The sequence below is a fragment of the Wallemia mellicola genome (assembly GCF_000263375.1).
Source record: "Wallemia mellicola CBS 633.66 unplaced genomic scaffold WALSEscaffold_22, whole genome shotgun sequence".
Lineage (NCBI taxonomy): Eukaryota > Fungi > Basidiomycota > Wallemiomycetes > Wallemiales > Wallemiaceae > Wallemia > Wallemia mellicola.
Window position 1 is genome coordinate 158,448 of NW_006531979.1, and position 25,281 is coordinate 183,728.

Consider the following 25,281-nt stretch of genomic DNA (forward strand, 5'->3'; position numbering starts at 1 on the left):
TGGAGGGATAGTAAGCAATTCAGAGATTTTATTAGAGTTGAGAATGATGTCATGAACTGGAATGACCAGCAATTGGAATTGACGAATAAAATAAAGAAATTGAAATCAATAATTTATAAAAGGGATAACAATTTCAATAAGCTGTTGATTGAGTGTTTAACAATGATGAAAGCTTTACAAAGTAGAATAAATGAGAAGATAAAGAATCCTAATGAACTAAACAAGAGAAAAGACTTGTTGATGAAAAACTCGGATGAAATTGACATCATTCAATTAATGATAAAAGATAATTTATCTTCAACAAAGATATCACCTGTGAAACCGACAACAAAAGTACAGTCGTTTGGTAGTAAAAATAACGCAGAACTTAAGGAATTACAAGTACAAGAGATAGCCAATCAAGATAAGCAATTAGAATCACTTTCTAATAAGTTACATTTACAATTAAATATCGCATTAACGATAAATCAAGAAATAGAAGAACAAAATGAGTTATTAGATAATTTCTCTAATAGTCTAGATAATACTTCTAATAAATTAAAAAATGTAAACAAACAAATAAAATAATTCTTTCGTTATTAACCAACCATCATCAATTCATTTATAATGAAAAGATTTTTATCAACAGCGACATCAACGTTGAAGACTAAAAATTGTACATCTATTACACCAAATTATGATCACTTATATAATAACCTTCAAACCGTAAAATCAATCTTAGGAAGTTCGACAAAGTTGACGTTAGCTGAGAAGATATTATATTCACATTTAACAAACCCAGAGGATTCATTATCTGGTTATAATTCGAATAACATTAGAGGAAATGCTTATTTAAAGCTCACACCTGATAGAGTTGCGATGCAAGATGCTTCTGCTCAAATGGCTTTATTACAATTTATGACATGTGGATTAGAAACAACAGCTATTCCTTCTTCTATACATTGTGATCACCTTATACAAGCATATGAAGGTGCTGAATCAGATTTAAAAAGATCAATCGTTTCAAATAAAGAAGTTTTCGATTTCTTAGAGAGTGCATCAAAAAAGTATGGTATTGAATTCTGGAAGCCAGGTGCAGGTATCATTCATCAGTTGGTTTTAGAGAATTATGCTGCACCTGGTATGCTCATGCTTGGTACAGATTCACATACACCAAATGCTGGTGGTATGGGTATGTTAGCAATTGGTGTTGGTGGTGCAGATGCAGTTGATGGTATGTCTGGTACACCATGGGAATTAAAAGCACCAAAAGTTATTGGTGTAAAATTAACTGGTCAAATGAATGGATGGACAACACCAAAAGATTTAATTTTACACTTAGCAGGTAAATTAACTGTAAAAGGTGGCACAGGATCTATAATTGAATACTTTGGTCCTGGATTAGATAATCAATCTTGCACAGGTTTGGCCACCATGGCCAATATGGGTGCGGAAGTTGGTGCAACTACATCTACATTCCCATACTCAAACTCAATGAGAGAATACCTTCACGCAACTGCAAGAGGACCAGTTGCAAAAGCGGCTGATGAAATTTCAAAGACCGGATTCTTACAGGCTGATAAGGATGCAGAGTATGACCAAGTTATTGAAATCAACCTTTCAGAGTTGGAGCCACACATTAATGGTCCATTCACACCTGACCTTGCAACACCACTTTCAAAGTTTAAACAAATGGTTCAAGAGAACAACTGGCCTACAAAACTTTCAGCCGGTTTGATTGGTAGTTGCACAAACTCCAGTTACCAAGATATGTCAAGAGTTGAAAGCATAGCTCAGCAAGCCAAGGCAGCTAACAGAGAGGCTGTTGTACCTTTCATGGTTACACCTGGATCTGAGTTGATTAGAGCAACCATAGAGAGAGATGGTGTGCAATCAACATTAGAGAGTGTTGGTGCCACAGTTTTAGCTAATGCATGTGGTCCATGTATTGGTCAATGGGACAGAAGAGAAGCAAAGAATGAGGATAATGGTGAGTTACACTGATTGAGGCGATAACTAAATTTAACACACCTATCCAGCAATTCTCACATCATTCAACAGAAACTTCAAAGCTAGAAATGATGGTAACTTGAAGACGATGAACTTCTTAGCAAGTCCGGAAATTGTTACAGCAATGTCTATAGCAGGATCAATGACATTCAATCCAATGACAGATATACTTCCAGCAAGTGGTAACTCTAAGGAGTTAAAGTTTGAACCACCACATGGTACATTCTTACCAACTGAAGGTTTTATTCCAGGTGACACAACATTCGCACCAGAACCAACACCAGAGCCAATACCAGAAACACCTGTCCAAATTAGTCCATCAAGTACTAGATTAGAGATACTTGAACCATTCAAATCACACTTTGAAAACCCAGAGGAAGCTGGTGAATTACCAAAAATGCAATGTTTAATGAGAGTTAGAGGAAAATGTACAACTGATCATATCTCTGCAGCTGGTCCATGGTTGAAATACAAAGGACATCTTAGCAACATCTCAGAGAACACCCTTATGACGGCCGTTAACGATGAAGATGGCAAGGTCAACTCAGCATATGACTTCCAAGAAAAGACAACATCAACTATACCAGATATTGCCAAACGCTACAGAGAGCGTCAACAACCATGGATGATCGTCGTCGATGAGAATTATGGTGAAGGTAGTGCACGTGAGCACGCCGCTATGCAACCTCGTTGGTTAGGTTGCTGCGTTGTACTTGGTAGATCACTCGCAAGAATTCATGAAACAAACATAAAGAAGCAAGGATTCGTACCACTCACATTCAAGAATAAGGAAGATTACAACAAGATTGACGCAGGTGATCAAGTTGAAACCGTTGGTTTGAAGGGACTCTTTGCAGGTGATTTGAACACTCCAGTTAGTGTCAAGGTAACCAAAAAGGATGGAAGTGTTTTAGATATTCCAGTAAATCACACTTTATCTGTCGATCAACTCAACTGGGTGAGACACGGTAGTGCACTCAACGCGATCGCAGCAGCAGCAGCAGCAAAATAAGTTTTTAAAATTGACAGGCATTATTTTTTTTATTGGATTAATTGTAGATAAAAGCATATAGAAAACAAAAAACATAAAATTTTCATTTCTTCATAGTAAACTTTTGATAGCTTGCGGGAGAAATTTAATCTGAAGTAGCGGCGTTAGCTTTTTGGCGTAAATCGTCAGCTGTGAAAGAACCTCTTGGTTGTGTCTTGTTCTTTGAGAAGAGGACAGGACGGAGAACATTCAAGTAGAGTGTCTTAGCACCCTTTGTTTGTGGGAGCATGAGCCAAGCAGTGAATCCGATCCTACGGGTATAGTTGTTAGTGAAATAGTCAAAAAGAGATGACGTACTTGAAAAGGTAGTAGAATGGGAAGTAAGTGACGATATTTACTAAGCTCTCTGCAAAAGTGAAGAAAGAGAAGACGACAAAGTAGGTGAGCCATTGGATGTCATCGTCATGGCCAGGTGATTCAATAGCAAGGAAAGCGTAGTAAGCTGGTACAGCGAAACCAATGAGGTTGCTGATGAATGAAGCACCCTAATAATAATTAATAAAGCAGATAAAAACGCTTCTGCTGGGACTCACAATGTTGAAAAAGACGAAAAGGAAAAGCAATAAAGCTAAACCAGGTACAACGTAGGCTTTTGGAACGCCGAGTTGTGATTCAATCTAGTTGTTTGCTTTGTTAGGGAGTTAATTTCTAATTAATAATGAGGTCGCACCTTTGCGAGTTGTGGATAAGCTGCAAGCTGTGATTCGTCATGTTATAAAGGGGTGTAATAAAGCAAAATATAACTACACACCTGCTTGTCAACCTGTAATGAAGTTATGAGAGTCTATCGTGTGGGTAGACGGGGTACCTACTTGGCCAACGTAGTAGTTTAACTGAATAAATTAATTTTTATCGAATTACGAACTATCTCTTTTACTCACTTTAGCTTGGATGTCTGCTGCTGAAGCCATTATTTTTTAAAGTAATTCGACGTTCTGATGAAAGACCTGAGAGTGATTACGAGTGATTACGTTCAGCTGAGGATAGTCACTCTATAGGATATGGCTAGAAGGGTGTCAGAGGATAATTTAATTAATTAAGTTATAAACGGTCATATATACAAGAAATGAATGAAAAAGTTAACGAAATCGTCATAGAGTGACACTTAAATAGAAAGTAACTTTAATGAATAAATAATAATGATATATTCATTATAATAGTTTATATTGTATAGTTATTTTAAAGAATAATTTATTTGTTCAAATTTTATAAAATCTGCGATTATAAGAATTTACGCTCCCAGAAGATTGCTCCTTGTCGATTGACGATAAAGTGAGCGAAGGACGACACAAACATGCAAGTTTTTGTTAAGGTGTGTTCTCTACTAAATTAATAGCGACTTTGCTCATCCTTCCCTAGACGCTCACCGGTAAGACTATAACCCTCGAGGTTGAGTCTCAAGACACCATTGACAATGTCAAGACCAAGATCCAAGATAAGGAAGGTATTCCTCCAGACCAGCAACGTTTGATCTTTGCTGGTAAGCAACTCGAGGATGGCCGTACTCTCTCAGACTACAACATCCAAAAGGAGTCTACCCTCCACTTGGTCTTGCGTCTCCGTGGTGGTGGTAAGAAGCGTAAGAAGAAGGTTTACACCACCCCAAAGAAGATCAAGCACAAGCGCCGTAAAGTTAAGATGTCAATCTTGAAGTACTACAAGGTTGAATCTGACGGTAAGGTCAAGCGTCTTCGCAGAGAGTGCCCAGCTCCAGAATGTGGTGCTGGTGTCTTCATGGCATGGCACCACGACCGTCAATACTGCGGTAAATGCGGTCTTACCTACACTTTCGAGCCAGGTACTAAGCCACCAGCATAAATTCTTTAAAAATAAATTAATTTTTTATGTTGCGATCTTTTCGTCTGCTTTTCCCTTTTCCCTTACTACTATCAATATGCCACTCGGCTATCGTATGCCAGCACGCTTGAGGCGTAAAGCAGGTCAGACGTTGTCATGGGTAGAACCTTTAGCAACGTCTTTCCCTAGTAGAGGTGGTAGATCCTTCAGATTCTCTGCTAGAAGATGGACTGGATATAAAAATGCTGATCAGAAGGATGAGCAATTTAGACAGAAGTTACCTTTAGGATGTTTGTTATAGGTTTATCAACAATTTTATTCACTAATATACCCTTTTAGATCGTCTGAAAATGGCTTGGAAGGATACTCCAACAAAGTGGTACCCTTTACCAATTGGGATCGGCGCAGTTTTGATTGCATTCTTATCAATAAAGAATCGCAAGTTTAGTGATGAACCACATGTCGTTTTCGATGGTCAATCAATGAAATTACAGGGTCCTTGGCAGGTGAGTTTATGTCTCACACTTCTACACAGAAGTTTTGACATCCTCGTTGGTACACGTTATCGGCGCTTTACCACTTAGACAATTATCTAGATTATGGGGTTACGTTAACTCATTTGAGATACCAATTTGGGCGAGACCAACCGGTTTTAAACTTTATAGTTGGTTATTTGGTTGCAATTTAGATGAAATTTCACCTGAAGATCTTACTTTATATCCAAGTTTAGGCGTTTTCTTTTATCGTAAATTGAAACCAGGTGTACGTCCAATCGCGGATTCCTCTTTAGTTTCACCTGCAGACGGTACTTTATTACATTTTGGATCAATTGAAAATGAACAAGTTGAACAAGTTAAAGGTGTAACCTACAGTTTAGACGCTTTACTTGGTTTGTCAAACTTATCAAAACCTTCAGATCTAATACCGTTCAATAATGAAAACGAAGAACATGAACACGTTGCACATACTGACTTTGCAAACGTTAACGGTATTGAGTATAGTTTAGATCAATTGCTGGGAGAGCAAGAAAAGGAAGGTTCAACCCAGGATGCTGCTATTGAACATGATTTAAGTGCAGCTGCTATATCACATGATGCAAAGGTCGCAAAAGAGTTAGGTGAACAAGCTGTACAGATGAATAATTTCAAAAAGAGTTATCCAGCTGTTAAACCCGGTAATAAACTATTCTTCAGTGTCATCTATTTAGCACCAGGTGATTATCATAGATTCCATAGTCCAACTGCATGGGTAGCAGAAAAACGCAGACACTTTGCAGGTGACCTATTTAGTGTATCACCTTGGATGGCGAAGAGGTTACAAAATCTGTTTGTTTTAAATGAAAGAGTAGCTTTATTAGGTAGATGGAGACATGGATTTTTCAGTATGACACCTGTTGGTGCAACTAACGTAGGTTCGATCATACTCAACTTCGATAAAGACCTCCGAACGAATGTTGGTAGACGACCACCACGTACAGGAGCATATAAAGAGGCTAGTTATGAGAACGCATCTAGAGTATTAAAAGGACAGCCATTACAACCTGGTGAAGAAATTGGTGGATTTTGCTTAGGTTCAACAATTGTGTTGGTGTTTGAAGCGCCAAAGGACTATAAATTTAGAGGCAAACCAGGTGATAAATTAAAAATGGGTGAATCAATGTTAATATAAAGACGTTTTTGTAACACTAAATTCTTCTCTTTTTGACGTTATCATATGGGTTTAGCATTTTCGAGTATTTTGAGTATATTCTCTAAGAAGGAGTATAAATTAGTCGTTATAGGATTAGATAACGCGGGTAAAACGACGATATTATATAGAGTAACGCAGGTGTGTATGATCAGATGATATGCATCCGTCTGACAGACAGCAGGGCGAAGTTATAGCGACAGCGCCAACGGTTGGTAGTAATTTAGAGCAATTTGAATACAAGAATCTAAAGTTCGCACTCTGGGATATCGGCGGTCAGCAGCAACTAAGGTCGACCTGGTCTGCGTATTATAATCAAGCGAAAGCGGTAATATTAGTAGTAGACAGCTGTGAACCGGATAGGTTGAATGTCGTTAAAGAGGAACTCCATAGAGCATGTCAGGATGAGCAACTGAAAGATGCACTGCTTTTGGTATGGGCTAATAAGCAGGACCGTAAGGTGAGATATACCGGTAATAGAAAATAACTGCTAATATAAACTCAGGATCAAGCTAGCACTCCAGCTGAGATATCCTCTAAGCTAGAACTCACTGCTCTCAAGGATAGACAGTGGTCCATCTTCCCGTGCTCTGCACTCACGGGCGATGGGCTATCAGAAGGTTTAGATTGGCTTACAGAGCGTATAAGTTAGAATATTAATAATTAATGTACTTTTATAAATCACGTATTTTATTAGATTATATTTCTTGCTTCCACTCTACCATGTCAGCAGTTGACACCTTAAATACAGCGCCTGCAGCGCCACCCACACCACAGGAAGTCCATAGAAAACTTAGTATGACATCTGCACCACCAAAATCTGATGACAATTTGAATGACAGCTTCAAGAAATCTCAAAGGAGGCTCTCACAATCTATACTTGAACCCCTACAGGACAGCCCACCGAGTCCAACGTTCTCTAAGCATCCTTATTTGTCAGCTGACGATGAAGCTGAGGGCGATTTAGTTAGCGAAGATGAAGCTAGTGTCAGTGGTACTAATATGGCAACTCAAGTAAACACCTCAAGTGAACCTCCAATAAATGAGGATAATATACTAAGGAACGGTTACCTTGAAAAGAAAGGTGGTGGTCACCGTAAGCGTTGGAAAACGAGATGGTTTGTTTTGAGACCAACTAAGTTGGCGATTTATAAATCAGATAAGGTATGCTCATTCTCTTTTTAAGCCACATTTCCTAATTGTCTTTATTAGGAATATAGATTACTTCGCTTAATTGATGTCAACGTCATTCACACTTGCGTAGAGGTTGATGTTGGTAAGAAGCATCAAAATGTCTTCGGTTTAGTTACTCCTGACAGAATTTTCTATTTAAAAGCAATCTCTCGTGCAGATATGGAGTCTTGGATCGAAGCTATCAACCTTGCACGTAAACTTATGCGCGATCAATTAAGTCTACAAACTAGTTTTCCTCATAATGATGAATCAACCACTCAACTTTCTCCAATTAATATCCCAGTTTCACCTTCAGTGCATAGACGCACTTCTTTATCTTCAACTCAAGCTTCACCTCATCGTGTTGATAGACCTTTTGAACAAAGCGGTTTTAGTTTACCGACTGATGGTGGTGAATCACCTAATGATAGGGATTCAAGTGATGATGATGATGACTACCATGGTATACTATCACCAACTGATCCAAATAAAGTCATTCTAACCGGTTATCTTATGAAACTAAGTAAAAGAAAGGCTTGGAGGAAACGTTATTGGATACTTACATCTGATAAATTGAGTTATGCCCGTTCACATATGGATAAACCCCAACGACATATTCCACTGTCGAAGATATTAGACTCTTTGGAAGCCGAAGAACATGTAAGCTCCCCAGAGGGCACAGAGCAGAGAGAACATAAATTCAAAGTTTTAACCGTCAAGAGAACTTTTATTTTGTCCGCTCAATCGGAGGAAGAAGAAATAAGGTGGTTATCTGCTCTTCAAACTTTACTTGCACATAAGAGAGGTTTGCCGGTTAGCGATATAACCGCATCGCCTATGTCTTCTGCGAACAATCCACAATATTTGGGTCCACCGCCACCTCATGTGACTACCCAACCACCGACACCTCAAACACATAAACTTGTTGACGTTCCAGAAGAAGAATCAAGCGCTGAAGTTCTAGTTAATGAGGAAGATCAAGATGATAATAATAACACGAGACATAAGAGAACGAGAAGTGGCACGGTTGAAGCCAGAGCCGCCGTTGATGCTGTAACAAAAAGATATCACCCAGAAGATAAAGATAAAGGAAATTAATGGACTAATAATAATTACTTACTTGATACTTGTATTTTGCTCTATGTACTTTTTTACTTTAATACTCTCTTCTTGGTTTCTCTTATCATCATTAGTGTTATGTTTAGAAGTTGTTTACGAGGGGGATTAAGGAACAGTCAGAGTAATATAAGGTTTAATATACATCTAAATAGGTTATATAGTCAAAATAACCTACACAATAAGCAGCGTGAGGTATTTAAGCAGAGAAACAAATCTTTGATGTACTATTCAGCAGCTACTGTAAGTGATATACATCTCATAAATTGATAAATCTTAATCAGGATAGGTACTATTTGTATTAGGTGCTAGTTACGCTGCTGTACCAATGTATAGAGCTTTCTGTTCTGCGACTGGATTCGCAGGTACACCAATGACAGATCCAAGTAGATATACTGCAGATAGACTTATACCAACAGAGGAGAGTGCTTCCAATAAGAGGATTACGGTAAAGTTCGCCGCTGAAGCTAGCGATATGTTACCTTGGAAGTTTACACCACAACAAAAAGAAATCAAGGTTTTACCAGGAGAGAGTGCATTAGCATTTTATACAGCTACTAATAAATCTGATGAAGATATCATTGGTATTGCTACGTATAACGTCACACCAGGGAAAGTAAGTAAGAAACTTAGAATTAACTAATTTAAGTTGATCATTAAACATAGATTGCACCATATTTTGCGAAAGTTGAATGTTTCTGCTTTGAAGAGCAGCGTTTATTAGCGGGTGAAACGGTAGATTTACCAATTTTGTTCTTTATAGACAAAGACTTCCTTGATGATCCGTCAATGAGAGGTGTAGATGATGTGGTACTTAATTATGTATTCTTCAAAGCCAAGCATGATAGACGTGGTCAACTCATACCCGTCGGTGTACAAGAAGGCGTTGATGTTCATGATATTTCAACTCCTAATATTGTTAAATAGATAGATTTCAGAAATTTATAATAATAATACATTAAAATGCTAAACATAACTTACTAATGAGTGATAAAAAAAGATGAGTGAGAAAGAGTTTAAGCCAGTCCTTTACGAGCTTTGCGTGTTGAGAGATGCACTACGTGATCGCCTTGAATGCTTTTCCATTTCAATAATGTTGGTTAAAGCATCCCTAACGAAAGTTACGTTATAATCGATTGATTGTTTAAACCTGTCATACGTATCACTCTTAATAAAAGCAATTAATATGAGGTTTTCATGAATTTGCCATTTTGATATTGTGATATTATTAGCAAGTCTGATGCTAGCCATCGCAGGTTCAATATACTGCCCGGATGTTTCATCATTATTTTCTATTGTTGGTTTGTATAACTTTGAAAATCTATCAAAAGTATCAAGTGCATCAACACATACTTCAAAAGTAGATGCATCTGCAATAGTTGCGTCTGTAGCAAAATATAATCTACTATTTTGCTCGAATATGAATGACTTTGCAATACCAGAATTAGCGCAAAAGACGTTTAATAAGTTTTGAATAACAGGTAATTGTCTTGTTAACTTTTGTACTACTTTACTAAACGCGTCTAATATTGAGTAATCAAATATACTTGTCAAATGATAACTTAATTGTACGACATTATCGAGGTTACTATCTGATAAATCATCGAGAACCTTTGATTGTATATCCCTCAAAGTTTCTAACTTGTATTCATCAGATAAACCATCGACTTTATGAACGAATACTTCAATCTTTACTCTTTGATTTGCATTATATGCACGTATAATGATTTGATGTAATTGGTGCAACGCTCTAGTGTAATCATCTTGAGCGTCGATTACGAAAACAAGTGTAGATAGTTGTGATAAATCTATACCGAGTAGGTCTAAGTTTGCGTGTCCTGGTATATCCCATAATTGTAATGCGACGAATGAGCTATTAGTAAGTAAGATATAGAACATAAATAGAGACATATATGATAACCTACTCAACGTTATGTATTACGGATCTTATATTATTCTCTAAATACAGTGTATCCTTCGCTGGCATACCTGTAAATACGACCCTCTGTATTGAGGTTTTACCAGATCTTTTAAACAATTAAATTGTGTATATAAATGAGATAGCTATATTCTCACCTCCTCAATCCCGCTAACAATACTTTCTTACGCAGGATATCCTCATTTTCCATCTCACTGCTTGACGTTCAAGAGCAAAGAGAGATGGATAAGCTCAAGAACTCTGGAACAATAAAGAGGGCTACTAATGCTTTCAATAAGGATACTAGCAAAGATGGAGCTGTAATTAGTCAACAAACTAACGTGAGCTTATTATTATATAGAGATCTCGTTTGACGCAGTTTAGATGCGTGGTTTAACGCAATATATAGCAGATTTAAGAGCCTGTAGGATTAGGGAGCTAGAGGAAAAGCGTATAAATAGGGAATTGGCTCATATCAGACAGCGATTTAAGGGTAAGTGCGTTACTCAAGAGAAGACAACAATCTGATATAATATTTAGAAGGCGATATGACTGGCTATCAAAAGCGTAAATACGTCGCAAAGATTTTGTTCACTTATATACTTGGTTATAAAGTTGATATCGGTCATATGGAAGCTGTAAACCTCATTTCAAGTACACGTTATTCAGAGAAACAGATGGGATATCTTGCATTAACGCTGCTTTTACATGAGAACAGTGAACTCACACGACTTGTGATTAACTCTATACGCAAAGATCTTGACGATATGAATGAAGTAAATAACTGTTTGGCATTACACGCAATAGCCAACATCGGTGGTATGGAAATGGCAGAAACATTATCGGAAGACGTACATCGCTCTTTAATTTCGCCAACATCAACTTCCTTTGTCAAGAAAAAGGCAGCTCTTACACTTCTCAGATTGTATAGAAAATATCCTGATATCGTTCCAGTTAGAGAATGGGCTTTGCGAATCGTTAGCGTTATGGATGATGAGAACTTAGGTGTTAGTTTGGCGGTTACATCACTTATCATGACACTCTCACAAAATGATCCTGACGCGTTCGCAATTTGTTATCCGAAAGCTGTTGATAGGTTAACCAAAATCATAATCGAAAAGAAATACACTGGTGATTACCTTTATTACAAAGTACCATCACCTTGGCTCCAAGTGAAGTTGCTTCGTTTGTTGCAATACTATCCTCCTTCTGAAGACCCAGCGATAAGGCTAGCCATTAACAATGTCCTCAATGCCATTTTATTGAATTCGCAAGATATACCAAAGAACGTACAACACGCCAATGCTCAAAATGCTGTTTTATTCGAGGCAATTAACTTATCCATACATTTAGATACAGATTCATCCATAGTTAACGCAGCTAGTGTCCTACTCGGGAAATTCATCATGAGCAAGGAGACCAACGTTAGATACCTCGGTTTAGACACCATGGCTCATCTTGCTGCTTGTGCAGACTCACTTGAGCCTATTAAACGTCATCAAAATACCATCCTTATGGCCTTAAAGGATAAAGATATAAGTGTTAGGAAGAGAGGCCTCGATTTGTTATTCAGTATGTGCGATACCATCAATGCCAAACCAATCACTGCTGAATTACTTGCCTATCTTCAAAATGCTGATTACGGTTTGCGTGGTGAAATGACTCTCAAAATTGCAATTTTGACAGAGAAGTTCGCAACTGATGTGCGTGTTAGTTATTTCTAAAAATGTCATTGCTAACGTAACACAGTATAAATGGTATATTGACACCATTCTTCGCCTCATACAGATTGCTGGTGAGCATGTCGGCAATGAAGTTTGGTACAGAGTCATTCAAATTGTTACGAACACGGAAAGTTTACAACAATACTCTGCTCACACGGTATTTTCATTCCTCAGACAACCATCTTGTCCGGAAAATCTCGTTAAAGTCGGAGCATACATTCTTGGTGAATTTGGTCATCTCATCGCTGATAATCCAGGCTGTTCACCGATTGAACAGTTCAACATAATTCACCTGAAGTCAAACTTTTGTTCAGCATCAACACGTGCTCTGTTGCTCACAACTTATATCAAATGGGTGAATCTATTTCCTGAAATAAAAGACATTCTGGTCAATGTATTTGACAAATATAGGTATGTTCTCGATTCGGAATTGCAACAAAGAGCCAGTGAATATTACGCACTTGCAACTCGTGAAGATGGCGATCAATTGTTGCAAATTGTATGTGATGAAATGCCACCATTCCCTGAACGTGAAAGTGCTCTTCTTACGTCTCTCGACCGTAAGCATGGCGATACTCAAGATTCAAGAACCTGGATTATTGGTGGTAAAGATGCAAATCGTGATAGAAATGTTGTACGCGCTAAATCACTCAATAAGAAGGCTCAAGGAGGCATATTATCACGTGGTTCAGTTCTTTCGCCAACATTTACCGGAAGTACTGGGACTATGGAAGCACAGCCTACTGGCCAATCTGGTCAAAATGACCAACTACTCTCTCCTCAAGGTACGCAAAATGATGACTTCGTTGCACCACTACCAGAAAAGACAACATCGGGTATTTCATTGAGCGCTGCACCAATTCACATAATTAGGAATGATGCCATTGATAGCGCGTATATGCACTTGTTGTACAACTATGAAGGTGTACTCTACGATTCAGATTTCCTCAAGGTGGTTGTCAGATCGGAATATCAAGGACCCCTTGGAAGGTTAATACTTCAAATTATTAACAAAGTTGCTTCAGCTACTCTTACATCTTTTAGTGCTACCATTGATTCGAGTAATGATGAAGCACTTAACATTACGTTCCCTCAAATCATGTCAAACTCCAAGATTGTCGGTGGTGAGTCTGTAAAGCAATCAGTACACGTAGAGTGCAAAGATGTGTATAGCGAGCCTCCAACTTTACGAATGAGTTACATAGCGGGATCTCATCAGACGCTGGCACTTCGTTTCCCACTTCTTCTATCTAAGTTCCTGGAGCCAGTTGAGTGAGTGCTACATTATTTTATCAGGCATGAATCATTAACACACCCGCAGACTCTCTCAAACAGATTTCTTCGAACGCTGGAAGCAAATTGGTGGTGCACCACGCGAAGCTCAAATTATCTTGCCAATAAATCTCAAATTAGGCAATATAGACACCCAGAAAACCAATGAAATTTTTATAGGTAATAGATTCAGTGTCTTACAAGGTGTCGATCCAAACCCAGAAAATTTTGTGGCAGCAGCTGTACTGCACATGTCAACATCAGGCAAAGTGGGTTGCTTAGTGAGATATGAACCAAATAAAGATGCAAAGGTGAGGATTTTAGTTCTTAATATAGAACTCTCGTTTAACGCACATTACACAGCTTGCTCGCTTAACTTTGCGAACAACTAATGAAGACGTCTCCAGCAAGTTGCTACATGTACTGGAAATGCAGTTAACGTCTAAAAAGCATTAATAAATTTAAGTTATATACCTTTATCTTTTTGTAATTAATCGTATAAAAGTCATTGCTGTGTTTTAGGGGCCCATTCAGGCACAATAGGAGTCATTTAATAAGCTGGGAATTATGGTTGGAGACATTCAAGGTGGTTTCGAAAAGATGAAATATACACTTTCTGTCGCAGCTGCTTTGACAGCCGCACAATCAGTTTTGGCTGGCGCACCACCAGATCTTCCATTGGGAAGCAATCTCGACGAATGCTTACGTGCATCAAGCGCTACAGTACTCACATCAGGAGATCAAGCTTATGATAGTGCTAGAGAGACCTACAACTCTCGTACGACATTCTCTCCTCAGTATGTTGTACAGCCAAACTCAGTAGAGGACGTCCAGCATAGTGTTAGAGTGGGTTTATTTATGAATTTAAAGTTAGTTTACGCTAATTTACGTAATTAGTGCGCCACTCAGTACAAATCAGCAATAACTAGTAAATCTGGCGGTCATGGATACGCAGGTAGATTACTATATCAGATGCACGGTACAAATTACTTACACTATCTAGGGTTCGCCATTGGTGGTGAAGATGGAAATGTTACCATCGATATGAGCAATCTCAAGACACTCAACGTAGACGAGAACGGATTAGTACGTGCTGGTACAGGAAACCACCTTGGTGAACTTTATCAGGGTATCTACGATCAAGGTGGATGGTCACTGCCTGGTGGAACTTGTCCACAAGTGGGTATTGGCGGTCACGCATCGTTTGGTGGATATGGTCCACTCTCACGCAAGCTTGGTTTCTTGCTAGACACTATCACAGAAGCTGAAGTCGTGTTCGCTAACGGTACTTCAGCAATTGTCTCAGAAGGTCAAGACGCGTTCTTTGCTGTTACCGGTGCAGCTCCATCATTTGCCGCTGTTACACAATACACTTACCAGGCAACCCCAGCTCCAGAAAATACCGTTACGTTCAAATATGGCATGTACGGTCGTACACTTGAAGAATCTGCTCAAGCGTGAGTTGAAAATTGCTTTTTAGTTTGAATGTGAGCTAACATATCTTATAGCTTCAACGGCTACCAAAATTTCATGAATGGCGATGTTCCAAATGATCTTTACGCTATTGTCACTCTTGGTTCTGATTCATTTGAATTGGCTGGTAACTACTTTGGCAGCCAAGAGGAGTTCAAGGCAATCGTGGAACCTCTCCTTAAAGCTGTAGGTGTGAGAGACACCGACCAACAAGACGTCTCAGAAGATGCAGACTTCATCACAGCACTCACAAAGACCACCGGTGATCTCTCCTCCACGCATGTCGAGCCAGCCAGCTTTTACAGCAAGTCATTAATGACAAATGAGCCTCTCAATATGGACGATGTATACTCTTTCTTTGGATATCTCAAATACGATGCTACCAACGCACAAAATAACGGCTACAGCTGGTACATCATCGTTGATCCATACAATGGTGCCATTCATGATATTTCAACTGATACAAGAAGTTTCGCTCACCGTAACGTACTTCTGGATTTCCAATTTTTCGCTTTCTCTGGCGATGATGAGAAACAATTGTTTGATCTTGTTGACGGGATGGTCACAAGTATAACCACCTCTCCAGAAGCTGCTTATCCAAATTATGTCGATGCTCGTCTCCAGAATTGGCAAAACCTATACTACGGGGAAAACTACAACAGATTACAACGAATCAAGGAACAAGTAGATCCAAACAACACTTTCAGATTCCCTCAATCAAGTATGTATTATTTATTGTATTGGACACTTAGCTAACAAATATCACAGTTGAACTTCCTTAAATTATGAAACGGATATTAAGAACACTTTATATTTAATGAAATGGACACTTGTATATATTTCTTATCTTCGCACATTATCTTTAAGATTTTTGATTAGTTGAATTACTTTACGGGAGCATAATGCCCTAATGTGTGAAGTGAGACACACATAAAATGAAACATAAGTAATTTTATTGGCAGATTAAGCTCGAATATGAACAAGCTATAGAATTCGATCATAAACATACATTGACAGTACTGCAATTAACAGATAATATTCTTAATAACAATACAGCCGGTCCAAACAAGGAATTTCAACAAAAGCAGGAGAATTATATTTCATCAAGCCAATTTATATAAAGCCTCGAACGCCGCAATGGTCGCTCCGTTGAATTCTTATGGCATCACTAACTTTTATTACAACATTATACATTTATTCATTACAATACATACATATGAATAAATACCCCTTGATATTTAATTAGTATTTATTATCGTAGCTGTTCGCTTTTTTTTTTTCACTCTGAGTGCCAACATCATATAATGAGAATTCATACGATTTTATAATTAACGACACTTGATCTTAGAGTTATAATATTATTCTCTTCATTTACTATCTAACGCAAATTTTGTGATTGATCTGCTCACCGACACTCAAGTCACCTTTGCTGCCGGCTCCTCTGCTCTCACAGCAATCAACCATATCTCCAGTATTTATACCATTAGATGTGTAAGGGATACATGTCCTAAGGCGTTCAGTCAGTCGGGTAGTAGATTAATATCAAACCTTACGCTGAAATTTCTTCGAAATGAGCTGATCTAATGTTAGTATATATGTAACAATATATATTATGTTACATACCAGATTGGTCGACGGCCGCACAACAGTCTTTGGTGATTTGATATTCAACACAACCTACTCGTTTATTGAGGCATACTTCTGATCCACCTGCTCTAACATAGGTTACTAATATCGATACTAATGCGAGAAACTTGAGCATTGAACTTAATAAGGGAAAATAACAGCATTACCCCGGGTTTTATACGGTAACATTCTACACAGCTTCGCAAACTTTATTTGTGCATGTGATAAGATCCTGGCTAGAATTTTAAATGTTTACATGTGTAACATAATACCTTAGTGTAAAACCTCTCTAATATACTACTTCGAGATGCGCTGATCAAGATGCGTAAACTAATTAAGTGCTCTTCTTCTTATTTCTCCTTACAAAACATTTACGACAAACATGATATTACTGACATCCGTGAAAAGCTAATGATACAACTTTAAACATACGGTTACCTTCAGGAACGAGGTGTAGTCCAGTTACGCAACGGATGTCCAATCGCTAAAGTTTTAGGATGTAGAAAAATTGCTTGAATGAGTTTCCATAGATTATAGAGTGTAAATTTTGGTCTATTTGCCGTTTTTCTTTCAACCTGTTTGATGACTGTTCCTCTATTTAGAACTGAGACAAAATTAAATATCTGTAAATGCATTGAATGGCTTTGCAACTGCTCATCTGGACCAACTATTTCACAAGTGAAGCAGAAGCAGCAGTCGCAAATACTCAAAAAACTAATTAACGTATGAAATTCACTTGACGCATAGACAGTTGTAAATACCGAAAAACGTTACTCATCATCTGACACTCTAATAAAACTCTTTAATAGAGTCTGTGTCTTGGTTGTGTTTTGATTACTTAAAGTTGAAGTATTTGTAACGAACGTCTACATGTGATTTATCAAGTTAGATCTCAATAGAAGAATAAGGCGAAGGGACATATACAGTTCAAAGGTTTATTAAGCAGGTTAGGATTGTATTCTTATTTCGGCTTATCGGATCAGATAAGGGACGATCTCTTACTTGATAATGTGATCTTATCGGTTGAGCATCGGTCGCCCCGGATCTTTTAAGTGGGCATAAAAAGCAGATTGTCCTTGGGACTTGCTCTTCATCAAATAAATGCTACTCCCAACCGTCGGTCTCGCTGCACTTACAACTGTTGCTTTTGCTGCTACAACTAGATCAAGCTGCAATGACTACGTGCTCATCTCTACGAGAGGCACTGGTGAAGATCAAGGTTTGTCCTAGATTGGGTAATCGATGTGATGCTAACGGTCGAATTTAGGACCATCAATTGGTTTCAAAACGATGATCAGTGATACTCTTGATCAGCTTCCGAACGGTGTAGAATACGACACCGTATACCCAGCTGGGGATGATCAAAACACCACATTAGCGGTAAAGGATATGATAAAGACGATTGATAGTGGTCTTGAGTCATGTCCTGATCAAGTTTACGCTCTACTTGGATATTCACAAGGTGCTACAGCTGTGCTCGACACACTTAATAGCGACAAACTTTCAAATGAAGCGAGAGGCGTAATAGATGCCGTCATTTTGATAGGTAATCCGTACAGACTTCCAACTCAAGAATCGAATGTTGAGGGAATGGGTGCTGATGATGCAGTCGGGGAAGCAAATATTCTCTCTCACAAACCGATTCCAGAAGCATTTGACAAGAGCGGAAAAGTGCTCGATTTCTGCTATACTGTGAGTCGACCATAATTGTCGATACTTGAAAGCTGACGACGAATACAGGATGACTGTGTTTGTAAGGATGCATGCACAGGTGACAAGGAAGGTCACTTGAGATATGGCTCAGACGAGACACTTCAAGAAAAAGCTGCAAAACATCTTGTAAAGTATTTATCTTGAGTAGATAATTAATATATAAAGGATATAGAGATAATGAAAACCAACATATAAATGTGTAAAATCAATTAGATACCCTTCCATGGCCAATTCAGTCTGAGTTTAATCAGGTAACCTTGAATTACGACCGTCATCGTCGCACTAATATACAGAAGGGAGGATTGATGTTCAAATCGATCTATAATTACGCGTTGGCAACATTAATAGCAATATCCCTTTCTCCGTATCATATTTATTTAGGATTAAAATTGGCTAGAAGTTATAAAGAGCCTGAAAGTATTCGTAAAAGTGTAATTGATGAGGTTAATTATGAAATGCTTATTGGAGAACGCTTTTACAATAAAGTTTACTGGAAGTAATATTCAAAACTTATGAAATGCATTGCAATATCTTTTGAATACCGAACATAATTGTACGATTAGGATTCATTAATTTTATGCTACGCGATTGGTTTGTCTGTTGGTAACAACACAAAGCGTGTTATTATTATTGTGTTTAACAATTGTTTGAAGCATAGTTACGCTTTACGCTCTGTTGTCATACGATAAGCATCAGCACTTTGCTGTGCCTTTGGGATAACATATTAATTATCAATAATATGTTAGCAACTGTCTTGATTATGTTCACCATCGGCGTATGTACTAAATGAAGCTTAGTCTCCAACTAAACACTGCCTAATACTGAATCGATTTGAATCCATCGCTAGCGATATAATCGATGATAGTTGTTCTAAAGCTGATTGAACGGCCAAGATTATAGTGTTCATATTGCAAAAAGGGAAGTATACAGCACCTGGTTTACCATAGTCTCTCCCATCGAGAGAAAATGATGTAGTGCTACTTTTTTAAACCTACTAATTCAGTTACTAATTCTTCTACTAATTTACTCCCTCCTTCTGTTAAAAAGGTAAGCACACTTGAAAGCGGTATAAATCATTTAAAAACCAAAGTGGAGCTCAAATCTACAAAATCTCCTTGTAAAAATATTTCATTTATAAATTACATATCTTACATTTCCATAAATATAAATACATAGATCCGAGACAAAACGTAATTGTTTTTATGATGTGTCTTAACTTCGGTGATATAATTAAAGTTCACGTGCTTTTAAACGAAGTGATGAATTTTTATCCGCTTTGCTTCAGCAGTTGTAATTAATAAAGTTCAACAATGTTCATTTATTTCTTAATAAATCTTTGAGCGACTCATTTCTACCCCGAGAATTATGAAGCGTAGTTTGGGGTGAAGATGGATGCAACATTGTAGAACTGATCTTAGTACCTTTTTTTATGATTTTTTACATAGATGCAACCTTACTAATGAGACCTGCCTATCCTCTTTGAAAGATAATTAATTAGAAGATCAGGCAGCAATTCCAGAAGAGATATTCGTGTCCACTTTCTTACTATATACAATTCGCTATGTTTATTCAAGCTGCGGAGGATCCTAGTTCTAATACTCTGAAATATAATTAGTGTGCCATCAGCTTGTTTATCTTAGAACAAATGTAGCCGTGCTAATTAACGAATAGTATCAAGAAACCTAGGGTCTGTTTTAAAGGAAGTCGAGAAGCCGAAAATTCACCTATAAATGGATACTTGAAACTAGATACACTCTTTCTGTTCAACCACAATGATCGGAAAAACGGATATCCTAACTCAAAGTAATCATGCGGACCAAAGTCTGGCCATATCTACAGACGTAGCACCACCAATCCACACGTCAACGACTTTCAGATTTCCTGATAATCCAGATGAGCTAATTCCAGTTGCTGACTTGGAGGTAAGAGTAGGCAGATTAGTGAAGGCCTACTAAGTAGCCCTAGGAACCACAACTTGGTAGCACAGACCCAGCGCCTTTCGTCTACTCCAGAGAGTTTGCGCCAAACGCTACACGACTGGAAGCTATCCTTTCCAGCATCTGCAAGGGACACGCATTAGTCTATGCTTCAGGTTTGGCTGCATTTCACGCTCTCCTAGTGAGGTTAAATCCTAAGATATTAGCCCTGCCACTTGGGAAGGGATATCACGGAATCCATGAAGTGGCACATGTCCACCAACGTATCGCAGGTACGAAAATTGTCGACTCTTTTGACACTGCAACATGGGATGAGGTTGGTCTCGGTAAAGGAGACGTCATACACATCGAGTCACCTATCAACCCATCTGGTGAATCGTATGATATTGCTTACTGGGCAAATCTAGCGCATGCACGGGGCGCATTGCTCACAATTGACAGCACTCTCGGGCCACCAGGTCTCCAGAATCCATTTGAGCAAGGCGCTGATTTCGTTATGCACAGCGGGACCAAGTACGTTGGAGGTCATAGTGATTTGCTTTGCGGAATTTTAGTCACTCAGGCCAGTACGGATGGCTGGAAAGTGTGGCATCAACTCCAACAAGAAAGACTCGCTCTTGGTAATGTTATTGGCAATCTTGAAAGCTGGTTGGGCGTAAGAAGCTTAAGAACGATGGATTTGAGAGTCAAGAGACAATCACAAACCGCATCAGAGCTCGTCAACTGGCTTGCTCATGACAACAACGACTCAAATGTCATTCGCAAGGTTCTTGAAAAGGTGCAACATTCCTCCCTTCAGGCAGAGGATAAGGAGTGGTTGGAAAAGCAAATGCCTGGTGGATTCCCAACAATATTCATTATATGGATGAAGAGCGAAGCAATCGCGAAAGCACTACCATCGAAACTTCGCTATTTCCAACACGCCACAAGCTTGGGAGGTGTCGAAAGTTTAATAGAATGGCGTACACTCAGTGATGACCGAATTGATAGGAGGATTTTGAGAATTAGTTGTGGTATAGAACATGTAGAAGATCTGAAGTCGGACTTGCTTCAAGCTTTCCAGAGTTTCCTATAATTTTATATTAAAAGCAAGATGAATGTGTCTATATTTGATGTCAACGGTTAGGTTACGGTTATCACTCCATTAGGAAAAGTACAAGCGATAGATTTCTCTACTGATTGCCACTGGATTGTGATTGCTAATAAAAAAAAAAGGCAAATTACTCCTGTACCATGTTATGCATTACAGTGAGAAAGTGACATATTAAGGAATCTTTGCGATTTTGTACACTTATTGCTTATTAGAAGACCTGATTTATGGACAGAAGTAAATGTAAAGATAAATAAATAACTGATGTGATTGTTAATATTGTATGTCCCGATTTTCTATCTTATTCTACAAGCCCATTTCATTCGAACACCATGAAGCTAGTTCATTGTGTAATATTCCTGTCTGTCCTGCGTACCGTAAAAGAAGACCCTGGTACGTCCAAGTTACACAAAGAAATTAGGATAGTTAATTACTTTAAAGACCCAGGAGACAGTAGCCTGGAACATAGATACATATGACATTTTACGAAACGCTTCTAGCGAATTCGGAACCCACGTTCAAAATCCGCATACTATAACTATTGAGAAAAAAAAATATGGTTTGTATCTTTTTAACCGTATAAAATATTTCATCATCGTCAATTATGAAAAACATTAAAGATCGCTTTTTCAACTAATCTCGCATTTTTAAAGGTATCGCTAATTGGTTGAATGCGAACATCAGTCACCCCATTAGCATGGCCACTTCGCGAGGACCGTATGCCCGATACCTCGATGGTTCAAGATTTTGCATAATTCATGTAGCTCAATAGAGTGTTGGATTATAAATCGATGACAAGCTTTCTATTTATTTGTGAAATATAAATACGCTTATGTCTTGATCATTGATTCAGATCACTACTACCTTAAAAGTCCCGCAGATTATGGTTATGACTTGTTATATATATATATATATTAGTAGTTATTTTTACTATATCTATACTTGTTAAGATCATGTTTATGTACAAAGTTGATTTTCATTATGTATATTTTACCTCCCTGTTAATTGTCGGTATCTTCACACCATAATGTGTCTTCGCATTCGATTACTTTTCATACTTAGATACATTTTCATATCTTACGACTAAATGACACTTATGTCAAGCACCTGTATTTGTATTATGACATGAAATTGTTCGACATAAATTCAAATAGCTCCAAGTAGAGTTAGCCTTGATATCACTAGCATAGATAGAATTAGTTTCAAGTCCAGCGTATATGGATAAGTGTGAAAGATTCGTGAGGAGAACAATTATTGCATTCCGAGGGTTAGATTAAAAATGAATAAATTTAACATTGTATAAATAAACTGAAATCCGTCTTGGCGCTACAAGCCGAAAAAGTTCCGGGTGAGCTAAATTAGTGGCCTCTGAAATAAAGGAGTTAAGCTAGAATCTCGAAACGTAATTGCTAACTTTTTTACAATGCTACGTTGACGGTTAAAAAAGGGTAATATATGCAGCATTGGTTAATGGATTTTACCATCAATTAATTTATCAGCTGGGGTCACCCTTTTCTTGCATATCTCGGTTAGATTAAAGAAAAAATCAATGAATCAATATAAATATTTTGGAAGAATCTTCAACTTTTACATTAAAAGTTCGAAATTTAGTTGAAATACATCGTTTCAGCTCATCAAGCTGAAGCAGTAAGATTATATCAACCATATTACTTATACAAGATCCCACGTTTTTGAATACTCTATCTATCTATATTGCTTTACGGAATAATCTTCTTGATTGTGGCTCATGAACTTAATAAGTTACATAAACGCGTTGACCGGCTTTATAACAGTGTTCAGCGTAGCCAACACGGCGGCAATGCCTCGGGTAACACAAAGTCAGAAGAATAATTATTCCCCGGGCCTACTTCATCCGTATGAACAGTGTTACAGTGTTATGATGACGATAGCTGTTGGACTAACTTGGCCCCGGATGAGGAGCAATATTCGGTGGAGCTGAACGCCCCGTTACACTGTACGGCTTATACCGGCCCTCCCCTCGTAGCTGGTTTGACTTTAGCTAGTGTGGGTATGGGAGGATATAATATTTATGCTCAGAGAATGAAGGATAGAGGTTCGAATTGCAGCCTAGTCTACATGCCAAGCAATGATGGCACTGGAGTTATGTTGTATTACCAACCGACAGGATCATGTGACACTACTGCATCAGTTCAACAGATGAGGGATTCATTAGCTGGTGCTGTACAAGCTATCAACTCTGTAAAGCCAGGTCATGCTGGGTGTATAGGGTTAGATCATGGAGGAAGGTACCACGGTTATGTAGCTATCGGCACTAATAATCTAGATGGACCAGGCGCTGTGCAAAACCAATGTGCATGCGGTGAACAAGTATGAGATGGGAGAGCCGCTTATATTAGAACAGAGCTTTGATATTAAGTGCTCACCTGCTGGTATAGCTACATGTACATGTGTAAAAGAGCTATAGATAAATACAGAAACATAAAACATATATATAAAACATATATATATATAATAGATACAATACATGGGAATATTTGACGCTGGCAAAACGACATCGAAAGTAAGATGTGTTTGTTGAGGGCACAGAAACAACCTGTGTCGGTATGAAAGTCATGTCTCACGTAGTTGCTGAGATATGGAAATGCCTGTCTATGACGTCATGAAAAGGTACACCTGAAACAGCTTAATATAGGCCCACTGAAAGGCTAACTGACACCAGCTGGCTTGCTCGTGGTCAATATATTGCTAAGTGTCTTTGTTTGCTACACTTCATTCTCATATGTGAAAGAAAGTTCATTGTTCGATTCAGTTATTCAGGAGATACTTGACGCAAACTACATCCATTCGAATTCAGGATTTTGGGTATTTTTGTGATCTGAGATGAGGGTGTCCCTGCAATAATCTCTGGATACCGTCCGAATCTAGGCCAGAAAAACGGGATCCTCGCAAATGAGAGAAGAGCAGATATTCACTAAATGGACGTGCAGAAACAGCCTGGTAGTATTCTTGTGGCTGTGGCAGCCCTAGTTGCTGAGATATGGAAATGCTCATCAATGAAGTCAGTCTATCCGCCGACCGGAAGTAGCTGAATATACGTTACGGTTATGAATTGGTTGGTTAGGTTTTAGGTCACAAAATACTATCAAAAGATCGTTACAAGAAGGTTTTCGTCATTTACAGCGAAGAAAGTATTGGCTTACAGTCTTTCATTTATACAATTTTGGCCTTTATTGAAAATGGAAGGCTAAACTGGGATGTACTCATTTTCGTTCGATTATGAGGACAACGGCGAGTTACATCCTGTAGCATAGATTCAGATCAAATTTTAAGCATGTTCATATAATGCCTTTCCCCATGCCCCTTTACTTACTGTCAGTATAGCCTTGTAAGTACAACCAATTTAAGTATTGTGTTTATCACCTGATCTGAAGGCACATTTACGAGCAACGGAAATTTAAAGAGGAAGGTAAGAAGTTTCAGGAGTTTCCTGGTTGATATTCATCTGATAGCTGGTGCAAAACGAAAACATTTATAATAACAAGAGATATGTTTACTGCTATTGTAGCTGCGTGAGTTAATCCCTTTATGAAAGGTTGCAGTATATTCAAGAAAATGATTAAAATACTTCTCACGAGATTTGTTTCAAGGTCGAATCGCAAAATGACCTCAGCACTCTTCAGTTTTAATGATACCCACACCTTGCTTGAACTAGTAGAAATAACTCGATGGAAGAT

The 25,281-nt window shown here is 38.2% G+C and overlaps 13 protein-coding genes across 13 annotated transcripts; 11 read left to right on the forward strand and 2 right to left on the reverse strand.

The window, feature by feature from the left end:
• Positions 1-641: 641 nt before the first annotated feature.
• WALSEDRAFT_48430 (aconitate hydratase) lies at positions 642-3,563 on the forward strand. Its single transcript, XM_006960020.1, has 2 exons — positions 642-1,969; positions 2,019-3,563. The coding sequence occupies exons 1-2, from the start codon at positions 859-861 to the stop codon at positions 2,999-3,001; spliced, it is 2,094 nt and encodes a 697-aa protein (XP_006960082.1). The 5' UTR covers positions 642-858; the 3' UTR covers positions 3,002-3,563.
• On the reverse strand, positions 3,018-3,980 carry WALSEDRAFT_33749 (hypothetical protein). The gene is made up of 7 exons (XM_006960021.1): positions 3,922-3,980; positions 3,853-3,873; positions 3,792-3,803; positions 3,711-3,737; positions 3,574-3,657; positions 3,338-3,525; positions 3,018-3,291 (listed from the first exon to the last, which is right to left on the reverse strand). Exons 1-7 carry the CDS (start codon positions 3,949-3,951, stop codon positions 3,126-3,128), a joined length of 528 nt encoding a protein of 175 aa, XP_006960083.1. The 5' UTR covers positions 3,952-3,980; the 3' UTR covers positions 3,018-3,125.
• A 316-nt stretch (positions 3,981-4,296) lies between these two features.
• On the forward strand, positions 4,297-4,883 carry WALSEDRAFT_33754 (ubiquitin/40s ribosomal protein S27a fusion). The gene is made up of 2 exons (XM_006960022.1): positions 4,297-4,352; positions 4,400-4,883. Exons 1-2 carry the CDS (start codon positions 4,335-4,337, stop codon positions 4,856-4,858), a joined length of 477 nt encoding a protein of 158 aa, XP_006960084.1. The 5' UTR covers positions 4,297-4,334; the 3' UTR covers positions 4,859-4,883.
• A 39-nt stretch (positions 4,884-4,922) lies between these two features.
• WALSEDRAFT_33769 (phosphatidylserine decarboxylase) lies at positions 4,923-7,211 on the forward strand. Its single transcript, XM_006960023.1, has 5 exons — positions 4,923-5,127; positions 5,177-5,343; positions 5,393-6,664; positions 6,708-6,983; positions 7,029-7,211. The coding sequence occupies exons 1-3, from the start codon at positions 4,935-4,937 to the stop codon at positions 6,503-6,505; spliced, it is 1,473 nt and encodes a 490-aa protein (XP_006960085.1). The 5' UTR covers positions 4,923-4,934; the 3' UTR covers positions 6,506-6,664; positions 6,708-6,983; positions 7,029-7,211.
• Positions 6,551-7,175, forward strand: WALSEDRAFT_21602 (adp-ribosylation factor, arf; the record flags this gene model as incomplete). Its single annotated transcript, XM_006960024.1, has 3 exons — positions 6,551-6,664; positions 6,708-6,983; positions 7,029-7,175. 3 exons carry the CDS (start codon positions 6,551-6,553, stop codon positions 7,173-7,175), a joined length of 537 nt encoding a protein of 178 aa, XP_006960086.1.
• A 42-nt stretch (positions 7,212-7,253) lies between the features above and the next one.
• On the forward strand, positions 7,254-8,837 carry WALSEDRAFT_61268 (PH-domain-containing protein). Its single transcript, XM_006960025.1, has 2 exons — positions 7,254-7,687; positions 7,736-8,837. Exons 1-2 carry the CDS (start codon positions 7,322-7,324, stop codon positions 8,792-8,794), a joined length of 1,425 nt encoding a protein of 474 aa, XP_006960087.1. The 5' UTR covers positions 7,254-7,321; the 3' UTR covers positions 8,795-8,837.
• An 87-nt stretch (positions 8,838-8,924) lies between these two features.
• On the forward strand, positions 8,925-9,783 carry WALSEDRAFT_61269 (hypothetical protein). The gene is made up of 3 exons (XM_006960026.1): positions 8,925-9,055; positions 9,102-9,428; positions 9,479-9,783. Exons 1-3 carry the CDS (start codon positions 9,035-9,037, stop codon positions 9,737-9,739), a joined length of 609 nt encoding a protein of 202 aa, XP_006960088.1. The 5' UTR covers positions 8,925-9,034; the 3' UTR covers positions 9,740-9,783.
• A 23-nt stretch (positions 9,784-9,806) lies between these two features.
• On the reverse strand, positions 9,807-10,944 carry WALSEDRAFT_61270 (Gtr1/RagA G protein Gtr2; the record flags this gene model as incomplete). The annotated part of the gene is made up of 3 exons (XM_006960027.1): positions 9,807-10,685; positions 10,738-10,839; positions 10,889-10,944. 3 exons carry the CDS (start codon positions 10,939-10,941, stop codon positions 9,842-9,844), a joined length of 999 nt encoding a protein of 332 aa, XP_006960089.1. The 3' UTR covers positions 9,807-9,841.
• Positions 10,921-14,264, forward strand: WALSEDRAFT_40750 (Adaptor protein complex AP-2 alpha subunit). The gene is made up of 6 exons (XM_006960028.1): positions 10,921-11,071; positions 11,115-11,223; positions 11,271-12,433; positions 12,480-13,726; positions 13,776-14,037; positions 14,090-14,264. Exons 1-6 carry the CDS (start codon positions 10,973-10,975, stop codon positions 14,180-14,182), a joined length of 2,973 nt encoding a protein of 990 aa, XP_006960090.1. The 5' UTR covers positions 10,921-10,972; the 3' UTR covers positions 14,183-14,264.
• A 45-nt stretch (positions 14,265-14,309) lies between these two features.
• On the forward strand, positions 14,310-16,052 carry WALSEDRAFT_33773 (FAD-binding domain-containing protein). Its single transcript, XM_006960029.1, has 5 exons — positions 14,310-14,572; positions 14,624-14,681; positions 14,730-15,183; positions 15,235-15,920; positions 15,968-16,052. The coding sequence occupies exons 1-5, from the start codon at positions 14,327-14,329 to the stop codon at positions 15,979-15,981; spliced, it is 1,458 nt and encodes a 485-aa protein (XP_006960091.1). The 5' UTR covers positions 14,310-14,326; the 3' UTR covers positions 15,982-16,052.
• Positions 16,053-18,106: 2,054 nt separating this feature from the next.
• WALSEDRAFT_21614 (alpha/beta-hydrolase) lies at positions 18,107-18,682 on the forward strand (the record flags this gene model as incomplete). The annotated part of the gene is made up of 2 exons (XM_006960030.1): positions 18,107-18,517; positions 18,566-18,682. Coding segments are annotated over 2 exons (528 nt in total), but the record flags the coding sequence as incomplete, so codon positions are not given.
• A 976-nt stretch (positions 18,683-19,658) lies between these two features.
• WALSEDRAFT_61272 (PLP-dependent transferase) lies at positions 19,659-21,984 on the forward strand. The gene has a single exon (XM_006960031.1). It carries the CDS (start codon positions 20,972-20,974, stop codon positions 21,548-21,550), a length of 579 nt encoding a protein of 192 aa, XP_006960093.1. The 5' UTR covers positions 19,659-20,971; the 3' UTR covers positions 21,551-21,984.
• Positions 21,985-23,253: 1,269 nt separating this feature from the next.
• On the forward strand, positions 23,254-24,017 carry WALSEDRAFT_33776 (hypothetical protein). The gene has a single exon (XM_006960032.1). The coding sequence runs from the start codon at positions 23,663-23,665 to the stop codon at positions 23,918-23,920; it is 258 nt and encodes an 85-aa protein (XP_006960094.1). The 5' UTR covers positions 23,254-23,662; the 3' UTR covers positions 23,921-24,017.
• The last annotated feature ends 1,264 nt before the right edge of the window (positions 24,018-25,281 follow it).